This window comes from Emydura macquarii, unplaced genomic scaffold, assembly GCF_026122565.2.
Source record: "Emydura macquarii macquarii isolate MOO-44397 ecotype Brisbane River unplaced genomic scaffold, CSIRO-AGI_Emac_v2 contig_705, whole genome shotgun sequence".
In the NCBI taxonomy this organism is placed as follows: Eukaryota; Metazoa; Chordata; order Testudines; family Chelidae; genus Emydura; species Emydura macquarii.
In genome coordinates, this window is record NW_027130842.1 from 14,775,586 (window position 1) to 14,796,659 (window position 21,074).

A 21,074-nucleotide genomic window follows, 5' to 3' on the forward strand; every position below is an offset into this window, starting at 1 on the left:
AGGTCCTGCTTAAATGAGAAATGGGTAAATAAACAACAGAGAGAAGGTAAAACTAACCTCATGCAACACTAGTTTTCATTCAGTATCATTCAATATCAAGTCTCAGTGTCATAGGGCAGCCATAAAATTGTGCTGGAGGTTAACCAGTTCTGATTAATGTCATGTGCTCTTTCTCCAATTAATTTTGCATAGGTTTTAAACTCTGCAGGGGATTGCACAGCTACAGGCTGTCATGTGCGTGTATGCCAAATAGCAAAGAAAATACAAAAGGTTAATCATACCTCCATAGTAAGGGATTCTTTGTTCGGTTTAAAAGGATGTTCTCAAAGTATTTTTTTCTCAGATACATTGTACTCTGTGTTGTCGAGAATCAGACATGACTCATACCCAAGTTACAGGATGAGCATCACTGCTAATCTCTGCACGGCCCCAAACTCACTGGAGAATCTGGCAATATTAATAAGCATTGTCACTTTATATCTTTGCCCAGAACAAATCCCTCTAATAGACCTTTTAGAGATTTCCTATTTACACAGAACCTTGTAACCAAGATTTAGGGACAATTATATTCTCATTTCTTAAAGCAAAATGCATAAGGCCAGAGTGTGAGCAACCACAGAGGGGTGAGAAAGGAGTTTCTGCCTCATTGCATGACTCCATGGGGACTTCTCACAATAGCAACCTCTGGGGTCTCTTCTGTGTCCCTATGAGGTGGTGGGGAGAGTAGGGGAAAGGAAGCAAGGTCATGGCCCTGCCCCCTTCAGCGTCCACTTGCACAGGTAGGGCTGCTGTGGTCAGGGGTGTCAAACATACGGCCCGCGAACCTTTTTGATCCGGCCTGCGTCCAGTCAGTTTTTTTTAGACGTGCTGCTGCCCAAAGTGAGGGCATTGGCACTTAAAGGGATTTCTCTGCCTACGGCACTGCCGGTTTAAGAGTCTTAAAGCGTCGATGCCGGATGCAGAGAAATCCCTTAAAGCGGCAATGCACTCAGTCCGGCAACATGGCCCCCCGCGAAATCCCGCCGCCGAAAAGGGCTGATGTCGCGCTGCCGAAAAGTGGAAGGTGGCTCGCATTTTTCGGCGGAGGGTATTGCATGGCCCCTGTGAAGTGCAGTTTGCAAGAATTTGGCCCGTCACCATCAGTGAGTTCGACACCCCTGGATGTGGTGGTAGAAGCGTTCTACACACCCATGCTGGAAAACCTGTTAAAATGGTCAAATTAAACATGACACAATTCGGACTATTTTGATTCTCTCCTGGAATCCCAGCATGTAAGTTTATGGACCCTAGATTAACCCTTGTTGCCTTGTCTCACCTGACCTTTTAAATCTAACATAGTTGTTTTTTTTGACATATCATGGGCCAGATCCTCAGCCCAGGTTAAACTCCACAGTGTATTGCCAAAGGGGAATTAAAGCTGCCTGTACAGTGACTATAAGATGTGCCAAAGGCTGAACAGATTCATGTGTGGCCACAGGATCAATGCAACCACCTTCCCTCTGCCCTTTCCACAGATCCTGCACTGAGCATAGCTGGGGATCTGGCCCTCATTCAGTTATCTGAATCATTATTTCTGTAATGTGGCTTGGATTCAGATTAATAACACACTGTGAAGCTGACACAGAGAGTATCATTACGATTACTGAGTGCCAATGGTCTGCTTAGCCCTATACAAAGATAAAGGAAGAACCAGCATGCTCCAGGAGTTTAAGCACAACAAGGCTGAGATTATCAAAGTCATCTAGGTGGAGCTGGAAGTCCTTTGGTATCCAAATCCCCCTGGCAGCTTTGAAGAGCTGAGTCTAAATGAGTAACAGGTCAGATGCTGTAGAATCATAGAATCATAGAATATTAGAGTTGGAAGGGACCTCAGGAGGTCATCTAGTCCAACCCCCTGCTCAAAGCAGGACTAACCTCAGCTATATCATCCCAACCATATCATGCTGTGCGTCTCATACTGTGTACCACGTGATGGACTAGTCTTGATGTGGCAGAGATGGTTTTGAGGAATCGGCATAGGAAGGCTTTATAGGAAAGGTGTGTTTTAAGGAGGGATTAAAATGTCGAGTGGAAGGTCATTTAGTGTGTGAGGAGCAGGAGGCTGGGCCAAGAATAAGGTGCAGCGAAGGAAACAAAACAAGAGTTGGAGAAGGTTGCGAAGTGCCCATGAAGGGGCTTTTGGAAAAGTATAGAGAGCAGAAGAGTAAGTTGAAATGAAAGCAGGAAATTTATGCAGATGCACTGATTTGTTGTTGTGAAGTTACTCTTGAATGCTGGGCTGCTGGTCCAGGCAGAACACAGTGGGTCTGTCCTGGATCCACTGCAGAAACTGTTCTGCAAAGAGCCTCATTCTGGGCTGCCTTGCATCTGGTGTGGCCCTTAGCACCTGTGCAAAGTATGCAGTGCAAGGTGGGTGTAAAGCGCTGCTATTCTGATTGGGTAGCATTTCCTATTTTGCAAATAGGTGTAAATGACTGCACCACGTGTGAAGAATCAACCCTGGGGAGCACACAGCCCTATGTGCATCATGGAGCCAAGTTCTGCAGCACCCCACTTCACAGGGGATGACATGGGGCAGTAAGTCTGCAAGGCTAGAAGCACCACCTAAGGGAGGGGCCATGTACTTTGACACTAGAGGACTAGACTTGCTGTAATGAAAGCCACCTTGGCGTTTTAGTAAAATAAAGGCATGAGATATAAAAAGAATTTAGTCAGAAAGAACGTGGGAAACCTGAATTCTCCAAAGTTCATGGTGTTGAAAGTGTTGACGGTATAACAAAAACAAGACATACATGGTCATGTTTGTCCTAAATGAGTTAGCAGTTAGCAGACATACTTGGGACCTTTGGTCTAAACAAGTGTTGAAAGTAATGATGTCAGGCCCAAACTAGTATACCACAAAACCCACATAGGTGAAGTCATGGAATCTTTGAAATGGGAAGTAAAATGTCATGAATATCCTTAATATTCATGAACCTGCCGGCCTATAGAGTATGCATACCCCAATAATTTGGGGGTGGAAAATCCAAATATGGACTTAGAAGGAGGACCCATATTCTTGGGGTATAAGAAGGGAAAGATGGTGCTATTTGGTGCGATCGTCATCTACTCTTGCTTGAAGTTTCTTTAGTTTGTGTTAAGATTTTCCTTCTTCATTTTATAGTCTTATTTGTAGTCTTAGTTTATAGTTCTTAGCTCTCTAGCAGTGCTTACTCCACCCCTCTACTCAAGAGTTAAGGAATCAAACATCTCTCTCAACCAGGGAAGGGCGTGAGTATACTAATCCAAGGCATATCATAGAAATATATATTATATAAGTCTTTAAAATTAAGATTGTATTATCCATTATCCATTTGATTGTTCATTTTCTTTATATCAGTCATTTGTCTATCATTTTATGTTATCCTAATAAAACTTATAAAATTATACAAATTTGGTTATTACTAAAAAACTTCCTGTTGTACACCCGGGGGTCCTTATAAAATTCTTCTGGAGCCTGATTTAGGACAAGAACCTTCTAATCCAAGCAATTGGCAAACCTATAACCCTATAAAATAACTAATACACTTGAAAATCAGGCTACAGATTGGCACTCCAGATGGAACCCTCGAAAAGTGTGTAATACAGGAATAGGTAAATTAGGTAAAATAGGTAAAATCACCTTAAATTAAAAAGCAAAAAAGTTATCTGCTATCTGCATCTGGGAAACTGTTGTTGAAAAGCGGAAGTTTGGTTTCCTCAAACTGTTTTGGCAGTGATCCCAAAATGATTTCTACATTCCTCTGTTCTGTTTATTATAGCATGTGTTTTTATAAGTAAAATTTAATCTTGCAAGATAATTGTAATTGTAAAACGTACATAAGGGGCTTTGAAATAAAATAACAAGGTAACTTACCAGTAACTGTTGTTCTTCGAGATGTGTTGCTCATGTCCATTCCAATATAGGTGTGTGCACGCCACCGTGCACTGGTTCCCGGAACTTTCTTCCCCTTAGCAGACCCCGTACTCTGGTGCCCCTGGAATACTGCGCTCATGCCGCAGCACATGAGGCACTGCTGGCCCTACGCCCCCTCAGTCCCTTCTTTCTGCCAACTCCGACAGCGGGGACGGAGGGCGGGTGTGGAATGGATATGAGCAACACATCTCGAAGAACAATAGTTACTGGTAAGTAACCCTGTTTTCTACTTTGAGTGATTGCTCATATCCATTTCAATATAAGTGATTAAATAGCCATACCTCAGAGGTGGGTAGGAGTTACCGATGAGCTGCCCTCAGCATGGCTCTGCCGAATCCTACGTCCTCTCTTGCCTGCTGAACGATGGCGTAGTGGGACGTGAAGGTGTGGACCGACAACCAGGCAGCTGCTTTGCAGATGTCCTGCAGGGGCACTCTCTCCAGAAAAGCCGCAGATGAGGCCTTAGCTCTGGGTGAATGTGCTGTGATGACACCCGGCAGCGGCACATTTGCCTGCTCCTAGCAGCACTTGATGCAGGATGTGATCCACGTGGAGATGTGCTGGGTAGAGACCGGTGATCCTTTCCTCCGGTGTCGTCGTCATCGTGTCGTCATCTCTTCTCTCCCCGGAGCTGCGCCGATTTCTGGAACGGCCGTGTCTTCGATGTAACAGGCCAGGGCTCGTCTCGTGTCTAGCGAATGCCATCTCCGCTCCTCCCCCAAACCATGCAGTTTGGGAAAACACAGGGAGAGATTTATCATGGTTACAACGAGGTTCGGAAACCAACCCAGGCTGGGAGGCCGGGCATGGCCTCCACTGTAGTTTATCCGTATAGAATAGTGTATAAGGGGGCTCCGAGGTCAAGGCCCTAATTTTGGAGACCCCCCCGAGCTGAGGTAATGGCCGCCTGGAAGGCTACCATCCAGAAAGCGCAGCAGAGGGCATGAAGCCATGGGTTCCAAGGGGGAGGGCCCTATGAATCGCGGGAGGACCAGGCTGATATCCCAGGGAGGCACCGGGTTGCGGACCTGGGGATACCGCCTCTCCACCTCCTTGAGCACCCTGACCAACGTGGGATGGGAGAACGGGGATCTCCCCGCTAGCAGGTGATGGAAGGCCAAAATAGCTGCCAAGTGGACCATCAACTAGGCCAGCATCAGACCCCGGAGTACTCCAAGAGGCAAGAGGCTGGCGGAATGCCCCAGGACTCCGCCCAAGATGTAAACCATGTCCACTTAGCCTGATACACAACCTGTGTAGAAGGGTCCCTGCTGCCCAGCAGGAGTGTGGGACCTGCACCAAGCAGGCCCCTTTACCTCCGTCAGCCACAGCCTCCAGGCCGTTAGCTGCAGGGAATCCAGGACCGGGTGCAACGGGCAACTGTGGTTCTGGGAGAGACGGTCATGCCGCCCCAGGAGCCCCATGGGCGGGGCGAACAAAAGGTCCAGCAGCATAGTAAGCCAGCGCTGGCTCGGTCAGGCCTGAGCAGTGAATATGACATCCACCCTGCCCCTGTTTATGTTCAGTAAGACTTTTGGCAGGAGTGGAGTGGGTGGGAACGCATACCTGAGGGTCCCCGTCCCATTACTGAGGAACGTATCTGAAAGCAACCCAGTCTCATGACCCCGGCGCAAGCCGAGCATTGGCACTGTGCATTCCCAACCGACACGAACAGATCCGGTTGGGGGACACCCCACTTCTGGAGGATCGCAGTCACTACCCCTGAGTGCAGCGACCAGTCGTGGTGGGGTAGAAACGACTTGAGGCGATCCGCCTCATCGCTCCTCACCCCTATGAGGTGAGAGGCAGTCCAGCAGAGTCGTGCCTCATGGCAAAGCCCCATGGACAGCTAGTTTCCTAGCAGAGAGGCAGGGAGGACGCCCCTCCCTGCCTCTTCATGTAAAATGGCTGCAGTGTTGTCCGGCAGTGCCTGCGTCACTCTGCCTGTCAGGGATTGGAAGAACAGCCTGCATACTAGGCGAATGGCTCTCAGCTCCCTCACGGTGACCTGCAAGCACTTTTCCTCCACCGACCAGAGCCCCCGAGTGCTCAGGTTGGCACCCATGTGGGCTCCCATCCCACATATGAGCCGTTGGAGCTTAAGGTGACCGAGGAATCAGTTCCATGAAGGGAACGCCATTCCCCACTGCCCTGAGGAATCTCCACCAGTCTAGGGAGGCTAGGGCGGGCGGGGAACTGGACCACCCAGTTCAGTGGGTGTTTGCACGGAACATATACCGAGGTCAACCATGCCTGAAGCGGCCTGTGCCTCAGGCGAGCTAGCCTCACTATGTATGTGCAGGCCCCCATGTGGCCTAACAGCAGTAGGCAGTGCTTGGCTGTTGTCGGGGGTATCGGTGCAGCTGGGAGATGATAGAGACCATCACCTGAAAACATGGCTGAGGCAGGAAGATTCTGGCCTGGGGAGCGTCCAGGGTGGCCCCAAGGAACTCTGTGTTTCACTGGGGTCAGTGGATGACTGTTTGTTTATGAGCAGGACCAGCCTGCTGCATGTGGAGCAGCGTGAGTCGCGCTGACCTGCACTAGGAACCTGGACCTATCCCCTATCAACCAATCGTCCAGGTAGGGAAAGATTTGCACACCCTTTCGCTTCAGGAGGGCCGCCATTACCCCCACGCAAGCGGTGAACACCCTTGGAGCCGAAGATAGGCCAAGGGGCAGGCTGTAAATTGGTAGTAGGAGCCAGCCCCTGTTGGCTCCAGAGGATGGACTCATGAAAGTATGCGTCCTTGTAGGGCGAGGGCAGCATACTAGATTCCTGGATCCAGGCATTCTGGATAGATTGCTGCACCTCCTGGACAGGCCTGAGGGTAGCAGCCATGAGCACGTCCTCATGGAACTTGCGGGGGCTATGGCCCTACCCGCCATGGCAGCAGCGTCGTTTGACGTTTGGAGCGCTGCCTTACCCAGCGTGATTCCTCCATGCAGGATGGCGGAAGCCAACCTCAGGGTAGGGGCCCCGCTCTTGAGCAACTCCTGGTGCGCCCTGAAATCTTTCAGTGGCGCCATGTGGTCCCTGGAGACTGCCTCATCTGGGAAGGAGTAATAGGACTACCGAGGCAAGTCTTGCGGGTGTTCCCCTTGCCGAAGGGGTGCACCCGTAGGGGGTGTCTCCACGGGGTCCAACTCCTCAACCGAGGAGCGGTGTTTATGGGCCTCAGACTGTGCCAGGGCATGGACTGTACCCCTACTAGCACTTTTCCCTCCTGCTTGGACACCTTGTGCGGGCGTCGGCTGTTCCAATGACTGCCGCCCCTCCCCCCCCCCATGGGACCTGAGCTGCCACACAGGCAGTTGTCCTTGGTCCTGGGTGCCTTGCCCATGCCGGGGACCATGCTTTCGCTGCCTACCACTGAGGGGCAGCTCCAAAGAGCCCTCAGCCTCGTGGAGAGCTGCAGCACGGCGTGGAGTCCTGGTGCTGTCTGGACCCTGGTGCCGCGTGGAACTGTGGGGCGGCTGCAAGCTCCAGCGCCGCTGCAAGCTCCGGCCCCGCTTGGGGCTGTGGTGCCGGTAGAGCCCTGCTGCCGGCGGGAGCCCCACTGCCTTGGAAGCTCTGGCCCCGGCTTTTTTTGGGGGGGCGTGTGCGCTGTGGTACCGTGCGAGATTCGCTGACTGCGGGAGCCCCGTTGCCACCTGGAGCACCAGCCCCACTTGGGGCTGTGGAGCTGGCGGGAGCCTTGCTGCCACTGGGAGCTCCGGCCCCGCTTGGAATAGCCCTTTAAATAAAAATGCAAGCGGGAGACCCACAGTATCTGCAGTAGTAGGGGGCCGCTACATAAATTTTATTATAAATACTGGGGAAGCAATTAGCATTATTCATGTCAAAGACCCTAAAACTTCTCCTCTGTCTTCAAAACAAACAGAAGTGCTATCAACTTTTGCAGATAACCAGGTCATGACAACATTATCTAAACCCATCAAAATACAAATAGGTCACATAAAAAAAATTCACACCTTTGCTCTAATGAGATTGGCAAACCCAAAAAACAGCTTACTAAAATCTAATTTCCTATACAAACAGGGATGTGTTATTGATTTGGATGTGTTATTAATTTAATTAATCAGTTGTTGTATTTTACAAAACAGGCAATTGACCACCCACCGTGGCAATTGACCGTGCCTAAATGTGGCATGGTGTCTCCAGTGAAGAAATCAAAACCAAAAGACTATAACACGAACAAAATAGTGGCTAAACACACAAACCAACCTAAGTTACAAATTCTGCTCCACAAGCATGCCGATGCATTTGCCACACACAAACGTAATTGTGAATGCATAACAGTCACTATTATTGTAAAAGAAAAAGATATACCAGCCCAAAAACAATCCGCTTATACAAATCAAGCCAAACCACATATATAAACAGAAGTGTTAAGTCTTTACTAACACAGGGAGTACTATGTAGGTGCACTTTCACTGCCAATTCCCCATCTGCACAACACCATCAAAGGGGGAAGGCAAAAAAATCAAATCAAGAAGTGGACAAAACTGTCCAACGTCTTGCATCTGTGGAATGGTGGCCGCTTTTAAAAATGAATGTGCAACAATACTGTAATAACTGCTTGGCATGTGCTCAAGCTAATCCTACTCCATCTAAAAAAAAACCCGCGCCATTAAAATCTCAGGTATATAAGGGACCATGGATGGCTTTGCAGATTGACTTTATAGGTCCTCTGCTAAGGACCCAAAAAAGCAACCAATATCTGTTAGTGGTTGTCAAGCCTTTCTCAAAATGGGTAAAGGCATTTCCTTTAAAAGCCAATACTGCAAAAGCCAAAGCCAGGGTACTAGTAAAACAAGTTTTCTCTTGATGGAAAATCCCTGTAAAGGTAAAATCAAATCAGAAATCACATTTTACTGAACGGTTCTTTAAGAACTGCCTTAAATTGATAAAAGTCCTGCAAAAACTCAGTCATCTAAAATGGTAAAACAAACCAATCAAACTATAAAAATAATGTTGAAAAAACTAGTTAATGCTAATGAACGTAACTAAAATACCCTCATGCCTTTAATTCTAATGGCATTAAAAGCAACACCTGTTGCGTCTACTGACAAAACACCCTTTAAGGTAATAACAGGCTAAAACACGCGGCTACCAAAACACTTAATCTGGCACACTAGTGGCACTCAACTGAAGGAAATAAAAATGCATACATAACGCAAAATCTGCAACACAATTTAAATCAGGTAGCTGTTAAATTAAAAAAATTAAAACAAAAGGCAAAGGCCTACTTCAATAAAACTCAAAAAAACAAAAAACAAAACAAAAAAAAAAAACTTTAAAAGTCGGTAATCTGGTAATGTTGTTAACATACAAGGCACCAAAGCATGGATTGTGTAACCGATGAATCAAACCATTCCAATTCATCAATAAACTCAGTTCAGCAGTGTACAAAATTAGGGTAACAAAAGGCAAGCGTAATAAAAACAAATTTTTCCATGCTAATCAGTTAAAGTTATATTAATCGTTCAGGTCTCAGAAGCAGCTTCCTCCTCCAAAGCTAGGTAAACAGCAGTAAAAACAGTTGCCAGTAAAGTCCAGCAATCAACCATCATGAAGTGAACACTGGTATTCCTAATTTACTACACCCTTATTGTCATTTTACAGGTAAAACTAAGCCAAAATCAAAAATGTAAAATACAACAGATCACCCAAGACCAAAAAGCACGGCAATATGTACCTAATTAATCAATTAAACTTTTAAAGCCAAATGTTCCTAAATAAATAAATAAATAAATAAATAAATACTATTGCAATCAATCCAGGATGTATGGTTACCTTAAAAATGCTTCCCAAACCTGTGGAAAATGTTTCAATAAACTCATTCCTTCATTTCATAAATGTTTTAAGTATTAATGCGAGTGTAAACATTGTTTAAAGTTGGAAGAGAGAAACAAAAGTAAAACCCTTACCCTCACCTGATTTAAAATTTAAAAAATATAAGGTAATTTTAAATTAAAAACATACTGTAAAACAAAAAAAATGAATAAAAACAACACAAAAGGGAACTAAATTGTCAGCCTAAACTAATAAAACGGCATTAACTATATATAATATTCCCCCACGCATGTTTGACAGTTATAAAACAAAAGTGTGTCCCACCACTCGTGCCCAATGTTACAGGTAGTAAAAGGACTAGCTCAAAAAAATCAATTCACTATTTATAATGTGCATAACATAGCCCGATTGTTTAATAAAACCCAATTTAAAATTAACCAATTAATTGCAGTAAACAATAATCAACAAAAAAATCAACATTTTAAAAAAAATTATCTGCTCTGCATATAAAAAATATGTTATGAATACTATCGCAGATACATTACAAGCTCTAAAATTAAAAAAGGTTCCAAACCTAATAAAAAATAAACAATTACTAAGCTGGTATTGTCCTAAATATTTTCAGGGGTTAAAAAAAAAGCAATCCACCTGTTTAAATCTTTGCCAGCTCTTGTCATTGGAAACAGTAAAACATATAAAATCTGTAACACCACACCCCAACCAAAACAATTGTGTTTTGTTTTTTTTTTCCCAAAAAATTGTACAGTGGCACAATCCTTGTATGTCTCTTTCACTATTTCTTTACCGGTGTTTGATCCAGTCAAGGATGCGTACAAGCAGTTGGCAGCCGTCCAGTCCATAGGTCACCTAAAAAAAAAATCTACAAAAAACGTGTTAATGTGCCTCCCGTGGTAATCTTTCACACTCCAACTCAAACCTAAAAAGTTCCACAAATGGCCTGTTGCTCTAAAAAAGGGCTTCATTATATTTGTAGGTGTAATGTGTTTAAAACAAATACTGTCATGTGTAAATTACAAAAAAAATTACAAAACAAATCGTCCTCGTTGTGCCTGGTAAGGCTAACGACATAAAAAACTCCAATAAAAAGGGTGTCCTATGCTAAAAATGGTCAATTTTGCATAGTAACCAATCAAAAAAGGTACCACTATGGTCCCTTAAAGTGTCAGATCACAAACTCAAATTTTTTGCTTTACCCCAAAGCAACCAGTGTTAATTAAAAATCAAACAATCTCTCCTATTCCCACCTTTAAAAACATTACTACCATTATATCTAACCCAAATTACCAAAATTTAACTGTTAAAGTACACCAACCTTCCTTGTCTATATTTCCCCATTAGGGTTATCATTAAAATCATTAGTGTCTCGTAAAGAGACACACCCCATACAAATTACCAATAACATAAACAAGGCCAACAAGCTCTTGCTCAATTAATAAATAAAACAAAAAAAGTCCCCTCAATGAAGGTTGAATTACAAAAATGAATTGTGGTACAAAAAATTGCAATAAAAATTATCTTTATCCCATTAGGATGCATACAGTGTAAAATTAATAAGTACAAGCCAAAACTCAAACCTAATCAAAAACAAAATCCTAATGTTAAAAAATATGTGCCCATAACAGTCAGACACCAAAACATAAAAAAACCATTACTATAATGCTCTTCCTCCACCATAAGCTGTAAAAAAAAAAAAAAAAAATTATTCCCTCAAACCATCCAAACCTTATGTGATGAGGTTTATTATGCAACCACCCCATCAAAGGGGGAATTTGTAGCCCATAAAACTAGTCTGCTTGCTTGCATTATATAAATATAAATATAAATATGTATCTTTTCTTATAAATTTAAGTATAATTGTGTAATTATAATAAAGTTATAAATTTTATATATTTTTGCTGTAATGCAAGGTACCGTACAGGCCACATCCTGTGTAACAGCTACATAATTATTATTATACATATATTCGGAAATTAGTGTTAAAAGTGTTAACGGTATAACAAAAACAAAACATATATGGTCACGTTTGTCCTAAATAAGTTAGCAGTTAGCAGACATACTCAAAACCTTTGGCCTAAACAAGTGTTAAAAATAATAATGTCAGGCCCAAACTAGTACACCACAAAACCCACATAGGTAAAGTCATAAAATCTTTAAAATAAAAAGTAAAATGTCATAAAGATCCTTAATATTCATAAACCTGCCGGCCTATAAAGTATGCATACCCCAATAATTTGGGGGTAAAAAATCCAAATATGAACTTAAAAAAACCCCAACATATTCTTGGGGTATAAAAAAAAAATGGTGCTATTTGGTGCAATCGTCATCTACTCTTGCTTAAAGTTTCTTTAGTTTGTGTTAAAATTTTCCTTCTTCATTTTATAGTCTTATTTGTAGTCTTAGTTTATAGTTCTTAGCTCTCTAGCAGTGCTTATTCCACCCCTCTACTCAAAAGTTAAAAAATCAAACATCTCTCTCAACCAAAAAAGGGCGTAAGTATATAAATCCAAAGCATATCATAAAAATATATATATTATAGGTCTTTAAAATTAAAATTGTATTATCCATTATCCATTTAATTGTTCATTTTCTCTATATCAGTTTGGTTATTACTAAAAAACTTCCCGTTGTGCACATGGAGGTCCTTATAAAATTCTTCTAAAGCCTGATTTAAAACAAAAACTTTCTAATCCAAGCAATTGGCAAACCTATAACCCCATAAAATAACTAATACACTTAAAAATCAGGCTACAATCTCCTTTTGTTAATATGGTTAAAGTTTTCAAACACCCCTAAGTGATGTAGGTTTCTAAGTCTCATTTTCAAAAGTGACTTTGCTATTAAGAAGCTCAAGTCTCATTAAAAGTCAATAATCTGAAGCAGATGACAACTAAAATCTACATTTTGCTAGTAAAAAGAAAAGTAAAGAAATATTTTATCTTCTGTTCCTTCCTAACTCCCTAGAGTGAATATGGCAAAAGAAGAGGAGAAATAGATCAGACAGAAAGTAACTTCAGATAATACTTAGTATCAAAATATATGTTGCACATTGAGCGTGAACTTGTATTTCATGCATGCCTCAAATATCCATGGAAGTCCATACAAAAAATGCTGGATCAGGTTACTAGAAAACTGCAATTTTACTGTTTTGATCTGTGAAACAATATTTCTTGTAAAGGACCACTGTGTCATTGATGATTTTCTTTTAAGATGTATCATGCTTTCAAAGCAATAGGGAGTTGTTCTTTAAAAAAAAAAAAAAAAAAAAAAAAAATCAGTGTCTATGATATGGTCCAGTGAATTGAGAATAAGAGCAAGCATGAATATGTGAATCCCTGTTCCTTACAGGAAGCTCTAAAAAGGCTGCACTACATTTTGTGTCCATTTGTTTGCAAATCTGTTCATTTCTTTTAATCCAATAGAGCACCGAACAAATCAGTACACTGTGTCAGAATTTTCCTGAAGTCCAGGCAAACGGTATGGAAGGGCAAAAGGACAGCCAAGATCTACCCCTGAGACCACTGGCACGATCCATGTCTGATGCAGATAGGTTGAGAAAGGTCATCCAAGAACTTATGGACACTGAGAAATCATATGTCAAGGTAACAGAAAAAGCTTCCTGTTTAGCTATATTCTTCCTGTTGAGCTCTACAGGGGTTTGCATGCTATACTTGTACATTTTCAGGCTTATCTGTGTATGAGCTGGCCACTCAAAGGGACTGAACCTATAGAGTTTACTCACATGAGCATTCACATCACCTTCAGTGGACTTATCTTTTGTGAGTAAAGGCAGCAGGACTGGGCCCAAAGATTTCGGATCCCCAGGCAATGTGAGATATATTCCTATATACAGGGGAGTGGAAATTAATGGGAAGAGGGCATCTGCAATATTTGAGGGTTCTGATCATCCAGTCAGGTCACAGGGCATCCAGTGGATTTTTCCATATTTCTCCAGAATCTAAGTTTTTTTTTTTTTTTTTTTTTTTTTAAAGATAAACTTTTCTGGCCCTTCTGGTAACAAAGAATGTCTTCAGCATGGAAACTGACTCACTGGTCAGTGCATGATTATTTTTAAGTCAGCAGCCAGGGAGATTAAAACAGATAATGCACAATTTCAGCTGTTTCTAGTAATAATAATTCGTTTAATTAGTTAATAAGGCCATACTTTGTTGAATGCATTGCCCTTCTTTGAATAGACCCAAGCTAATTACGGCTGGATTCCAAAAGCAGTAACTTCAATTGAAAGTCCTATGTGAAGCTTGGATTTGTTGACCTTCAGCAAGGAAAAAGCCTGTTCATAATCCCCAGTATTGCCAGCCTAACACTTGGTCTTAAAAAATATGCTATTAGGTAGAGGTATTTGCTGGAATCAACAGGCAAGTAGAAGTCGAGGAGGGAAGTTTCCCAATGTATTTGCTTTAGAAATTTCAGTTATCTCCAGCTATGCTTCCTCGAGCTTCTACAGAAAATGGATCCCTAAATAAATCCAGCTGCTCTTTCTTGTATAGAGACCATTTTCATCAAAGCTCAGACCCTGCCCTCAGATATTTGGAAGTGTCCATTTGTTACAAAGCAAGGATTGTGACACGAGACACCTACTTGTATGTGGGAACATGAGCTAAACTGTGCAGGCATTTGGTAGTCAGATAATTTCATCTTGATCCCTCAAAATGCAAATAGCTTCAAGGATGACAACTCAGATTCGTTTTATCTTGTGGTTTAATAAGGAGGTCATCAAGGTGTGTTGTAATAGCTGTCAAACATCCCAGATCAGGCAAGTCATAGCATTTTGGTGCAGGACTCTGTAGGAGACACTCCCTGCCTGCTCTGTAAAAAATTCTGCCACTTTTCTCAGGGTCACAAAGTCCTGCAGCATTGACCCATGGCACAGCCATCATACTTCAGTGAGATATAGTAAGTCTTCCAAAGTAGCATCGAGTCTGTGAAGAAATGACTGGAAAAGTCCTTAGTCAAATTTCCCTGAAAAAATAACAAACCACTGTAATGTCTAATAGGATTTTAAAACACCACATATCATTTTGATTGGTACTACCAGTGCTTAACAGACTTGTTACTGCTGTTTTTTACCCAACCTGTACGCTTGTGAACATTGATATTGTTCATGTATTTGAATATTTGTGTCCTTCATAAAACCATCTTCTGTAATTCTTTTATACCTCCCTACACTAAAACATTGTTTCTTTGTTACATTGTACAGTTTGGGGTGATGGGACTAAAGCTAACTCGGCAGTGTTAGGTTCAGATTAGCTTGCCTCTAAATTAAAAATAGCTTTTAGTGTTGCAAAAAAGGAAATGGTTTCTCAGTTTTCTTCTTGAAGATGATTTTTATCCACAGATACCAAATGCAGTACAATTTTGAATTGTTATGTAAAGCTGAGCAAATGCTTTGTTTCTTGCAGGATTTGAGCTGCCTTTTTGAATTATACTTGGATCCCCTTCAAAATGAGACCTTCCTTACCCAAGATGAGGTGAGGCAATGGTTAAAAAAGATGTTTTCTTTATTCTTTTTTATTCTCTGTAAAATCACTTGACACTTGGGCTTTTCCATTGCTGAGGATATGACAGAGAAAGCAAATAACAAACATAACAATAGAGCACACACCCCTGTGTTTTTCTCTCTAGCACATTAGTCACGTCTTTTGTAATGGTAATCATTCTCCTGACTAAAACGTTTCTAAAAAAACATTTTGTTGGGGTTTTTTTAAGCCACTTTTTCTTTGTGGAATCAGGGCCAACACTATTAAGAAAACAAAATATCATTGACCTTTAACATTCCTTTCTTTATAGCATCTCTTTAGTGGATTGTCTCCTTATGGTATCCATTAGAGTTGGACACTTCATTTCTGCTATGTCTGATTTTCATACAGATGGAGTCATTGTTTGGCAGTCTGCCAGAAATGCTGGATTTCCAGAAGGTGTTTTTGGAGACCCTGGAAGATGGAATTTTTTCCTCCTCTGATTTTAACACACTTGAAACCCCATCCCAGTTTAGGGTAAATATATGATCTTTTAACTCGTTGTAATGTGTCTGGAAGTTTGTGCAGGGTTCTGGTATTGAGGTTTATTCACTCTCTTCTTCTTTCTCTTTCCATGTGGCTGCTTTTTTATGTTTAAAAAGCTTTACTTTTTGTTGCAGATACGAATTTGGACACCAGCTGAATTCAGAAATGAAAAATAAATACTAATTTGGCATTTTTAACTCTTCTCTTTTCCATGGTGCACAATGTAACTTTAAAAATACTGATTTAGACATTGAGTATTCTATAAACTTGTTAATGCCTAAAGGTGCTGCGTTCTCTTCTAGCAAGGTCATTATCACTGGGCCAAAACCTGTGCTGCATTATGCCCATGTAATCCATTGAAGTGATGGTGCCTAATTCATCTACTATAAATGATAAATGATACAAATAACCAGGGTCCCCGACATGGGGGAGGAGGGAAGGGTACACTTTACTGGTGCCTGGAGGCTGCAACCCTCCATTACCATGGGGAAAAAAATGTTCATGGCTCATGAGATTGTATGTATGGGATGAGAGATTGTGGTATGTGTGTGGGAGGGGACCCATGCTACAAGTTTGTACTGGGCCTGAAAAAATTATGCTTGGACCCTGTAAATAATTCCCATCGAATACAACTGGAGTCATCTCCTGTGCTGTTGTTGAATAGGGGCCATGGAGTGCAAGTGAAGGCAGAATATGGCCCTGTATACTGCTTCACATGCCTTTGTGGCACAGTTCACGGCACAAAATTGACCCACAAGAGGTGGGCTTGTATCCCAGTGGAACTTATGGAACTAAGGGACAGTGCTGTTGTGTCTCCCAGCCACTTGTTGACTTTTACTAAAGAGACTGTGGGTAAAAAGGCTACTTTTAATTTTGTTGCTAAGTTTTTTTTGGTTTGTTCCCTTTCCACTTCTTTTAACTGCTCCTACTTTTTACTTTTTCATTCTGTGGATTGTTTTCCAATAAGATATCTTTCCTGCCCTGGTAGTCCCTAGGATTCATAGTCCTTCCCAATCTCACCTTCATCCAAAAAAGGAAAAACAAAGGTGCCCAGGAATCACACCACCTATCAAGGAAGATGTTAGCAGGCTTGAAAATAATCCAAATATTTTTACACTTTCTTCCAGCATCAGCCCCTATTTTCTTTTCACCCATATAGTCACCCGTATTCTTCCCAACACCACAAGTTCCATCACATGGTTGCCCAACCTTCTCCCTTTCCCATTGCAGCCCCATAGTAGGATAGAACTATATAATATAGTCATTTAAGGGTAAAATAAAAGTGTATTCAACAGCATGACCAATTATTACTACCTGTGTAACAAGCAATATTGTTAAACTGTAAAGTAAACTCCCCGCTCCCTTTCCAATAGGATAAACAAGGCTTTTGAAGAGCAAATGATTGCATAAGTGGGCATGTGAAAGTACAGGAATGGGATCCCACTGTGTCAGTGTAAAGCTCCATTCTGAAATGTGCTGTAGTTAAGCAGCAGATGCATCAAAACAGATTTATTTTCTGCAGACTCACACTTTGAGATGACGTTGTTGGCAGAGAAAGGAATCAAAGATGAAGTAATTGGTGTAGCTGACCCACACATAACTGGGGAGGGGAGATTGGAGGAGAACAGGCAATTATTTTTATATGTGCTGGAAAATTGTGTCTTCACACTTTTATATTGAAACTCAGGCTCATGCTAGCTCTGATTTTCTTTGTAGAGATGTAATGGGGAAACACTAGAATTTTATTGCAGCTATTGATTTTTTTTTTCTTGAATTGCTCTATGAAGTGGCACTAAGAAGGCAGATCATTACAGTGTTAAATCTCTACCTTGTATGCTTTTCATTAGCTTATTTCCCAAAGATCCATAATTAAGGATGAGACTGTCACGGAGGTCACAGAAGTCACGGATGCTGAGACTTTCAGAGACCTCCATGACATTTTCCACTTCAGCCTTGGGGCAGTGGGGCTGGACCTGTCAGCTGGTGGGGGCCTTAGAGCTCCAAGCTGCCAAGGGTGATAGGGGAGCCATACAGCTCTTAGCCGCCACAGGCGGTGGGGGGACCCAGAGCTCCGCCGGGGCTGTGATGGGGGCCCTGATACTGTTAGCTCCCATGGCGATGGGTGCTGGATCCCTTCCACCCACAGCGGGGCTCGGGTTTTCATCCTCCCTCCTCGCTCTGGCTTCAGTCATCCCCCATAAGCTCCTTCCCCCCATTATTTTTCGTAAAAGTCACACAAATCCTGGGCTTCCATGAATTTTTGTTTATTGCCTGCGACCTGTCTGTGACTTTTACTAAAAATAACCTTGACAAAATCTTCACCTTATCCATAATAAATAGGGAAAGCTCTATTTAAAAAAAAGGAAAAAAGTCCTTGTTTTTCTTTTAAAAAAGTGAATTCAATGCTCATGACACATGCCATTTTGACAACACTGGAGACCGAAGTTCTCTATCATGAACATCACTGGCCCTCTTGACACAGCTTCAGTCCTAACCTGGAGGGACCACCCCATAGAAGTGAGAGGAGAGTCAGTGCCCATACATAATTTTGCAATGCTGGGTCTCATTGCTGAGACTGACTGCCAGGTGAGGTGGTTGTTTTGGTGATGTCCACTGGGAACTGGCTGAAATCATCAAAACATTTACCATAGGCCACTGAACAATTATCAAATTGGAACAACTTTTATCTAGTAACCTGGATAGGATTTGAACTTATGACCTAAAGCCAAAAGGTTCTATATCCTACAATAACTCTCTCATCTCTACAGTCATACTTCGGTTAGGCTATACTTGCTTTTAGGACACCTAATCTTTGGAACAATGCATTGCAACCATCTTTTTCACTTGTAAACTGAGCACATGTGGTAGGAAAGCCATTGAAACAAAACATATATGGAATCGAACAAAACCATCTGGCTTTTCAGCATAGAGCCACACTTTAATGTTCTGGTATGCAGTGATTTCACTTGTTAATTTAGGTTTATGGTTATAGGTAAATAATATATTCTTGCCACATGGTTGAGAACACAAGCTGCCCTAGCTTGAAAACAGGGCCACAATATAAACTAGCCTAAAGCAAGCTAAATCATTCCAGAGCCTTTAATTAAGATTTTAATAATGAAATAAATAAATATGTTGATTATCTTGGTTTCAGAAACTGCTGTTCTCACTTGGAGGTTCTTTCCTGTATTATGCTGACCACTTCAAACTGTACAGTGGATTCTGTGCAAACCACATAAAAGTTCAGAAAGTCCTTGAGAGAGGTAATTAATTGTCTTGATTGATGTAATTCACCTGCATGATTTTAATGTCAAATAAATCACTATAACCAATCTTATCAATTTGAGGCTTGTGCTCCATGAGAATCCTAATATTAAAAGAAAGGAGACGTGGTAGGTCTTTCAATGTGAAGCTCTGTGATTTGTTTTTGGGCTGAAATATAATAATGATATGAGGCAATAACAAGAGACACCTTGTCACACCTCCAGATAGCTTGAATAGCAACAGAAGCTTTTCCATAAGGCTGTGCTATCTACAGATTCAAGTCGCACTTCAAAAACCAGCAGCTATTAGATCTATATTTGGGTGTATGTGTGCGCACATATATGAGGGTTTGTGTCAGTCAAAGCTGCAGAGAACTAACTGTAGGTTGAGATGGAATTGATAAATTAGTTCTTTACCCTGAGATCTTGGTGATCTGTTGTTTTGGAGCAGGCCACATTTACAGTACATTGAGAGAATTATGCCCAGGAGATCACTCAGCAACAGTCAATTCTATTAGGTGTTATTTATAATTATTATGCTATTAAAACCCACCATTAATTATTCGTGGTCTGCATTAATCAGTGTTTGAAATTCATATGAAGCGTCATGGTTTTGACTTATTTATTTATTTATTTATTAAATGGAAGCATTGTGTTGTACTGTTTTCAAATTAACTTCCCCACTGATCCGACCAGCTATCTATCCTCTCCACATTCAGCCAAAACAGATAAAGCTTTCAAGGCCTTTCTGGATGCACGGAACCCCACAAAACAGCATTCTTCTACGCTGGAGTCATACCTCATCAAGCCTGTCCAGAGAGTGCTGAAGTATCCCCTGCTCCTGAAGGAGCTGGTGTCCCTGACGGATAATGAGAGTGAAGAGCATTATCATCTGACAGGTAGCTATCTGCATTCTTCTATGGCGACCTAAAGGGCATTTCAGTTTAGTTTCATGCCTTATTACAACGATGAGGCTTTTTGCACACCAGCAGAATTTCTGTGATGATGGAAAGTTTTCTCAAACCCTGAAGAGAATCATACTTACTTTCTCTCTCTTTTTTTTTTTTTTAAATGTGATTAAGAGCCAGCTACTTTCTGTTGTTTCCAGAAAAAATTATTACTAGGTGCTGAAGTTTATGGATGTCTTTGAAAAAATGGATATGGCCAAGAGCTGCCCTGCTGGATGGGACCAAGCTTCCCAGTCTGTATTATTCTTGGAGTACAATCATGACAGCTCAGGGTGCTCTCTTTTTTCTTTTTCATTGAGATAGGAAATGGTGAAGAAAGCTCCGTCTTGTGGTTATTATTCACTGTCGAAACATGTTAAAAAAACTCAGCCAAATCAACGAGAAAATGGCCTGCAACCGTCATTTTAGTAGAGATGGATTTATGACTTCAGAAGTTTGCAATCTCGCAATTTAAAAAGGAAAAGAACTTCTGTTCAGGCACAACAGGAAAGGAAGTAGGGTTGATTATATTCCTAGTGCTTAATCCACCAGCCTTCACACAGGCAAAACTCCCCATTTGAATCCTTTACTAGGATATTAAATTACTTCAGTGGAACCTGAAAGCACTCAGCACCTCAGGGATCTGGCTTTTGAGGAAATGTTTTATGGGGTAATTTTTTTCATTTTAACAACGTATAAACTGAGCAAAAATCTATTGTAAGTGAAAAACATGAGGCTAACATTGAAGCAATGGGCTTATCACATATGGCCAGATATAAGTTTGTCTGGTATCAATGGCAAAACTTTCCTTTAACTTCAAACGGAACTGGATAGAGCCTTGAATGTTATTCTTATGGAGGATTCAAAGTAGACACCAAGTTAACACAGGTATCAGCAACCCTGATCACTTAAAAAAAAAAAAAAAGTCAAACATACAGTTGTGCCAAAAAACCCCAAGAATCGGGGAAACTCTTATAAAAGAAAATAGTTTTTGATGCAGAAGAGCTATCTTGAGATGAGTTTCTTGTGGAATAAATTGACACCAAAATATGAAAGGAATGCTCAGTT

At 41.7% G+C, this 21,074-nt stretch overlaps 1 protein-coding gene across 1 annotated transcript in view; it reads left to right on the forward strand.

The window, feature by feature from the left end:
• Positions 1-21,074, forward strand: part of TIAM2 (TIAM Rac1 associated GEF 2) — a 131,276-nt gene that overhangs the window by 88,546 nt on the left and 21,656 nt on the right. The window contains exons 14-18 of the mRNA XM_067542450.1: positions 13,196-13,375; positions 15,194-15,262; positions 15,662-15,787; positions 18,951-19,059; positions 19,779-19,958. Coding sequence (XP_067398551.1) covers positions 13,196-13,375; positions 15,194-15,262; positions 15,662-15,787; positions 18,951-19,059; positions 19,779-19,958 — 664 coding nt within the window. The remainder of the gene's footprint in view (positions 1-13,195; positions 13,376-15,193; positions 15,263-15,661; positions 15,788-18,950; positions 19,060-19,778; positions 19,959-21,074) is intronic.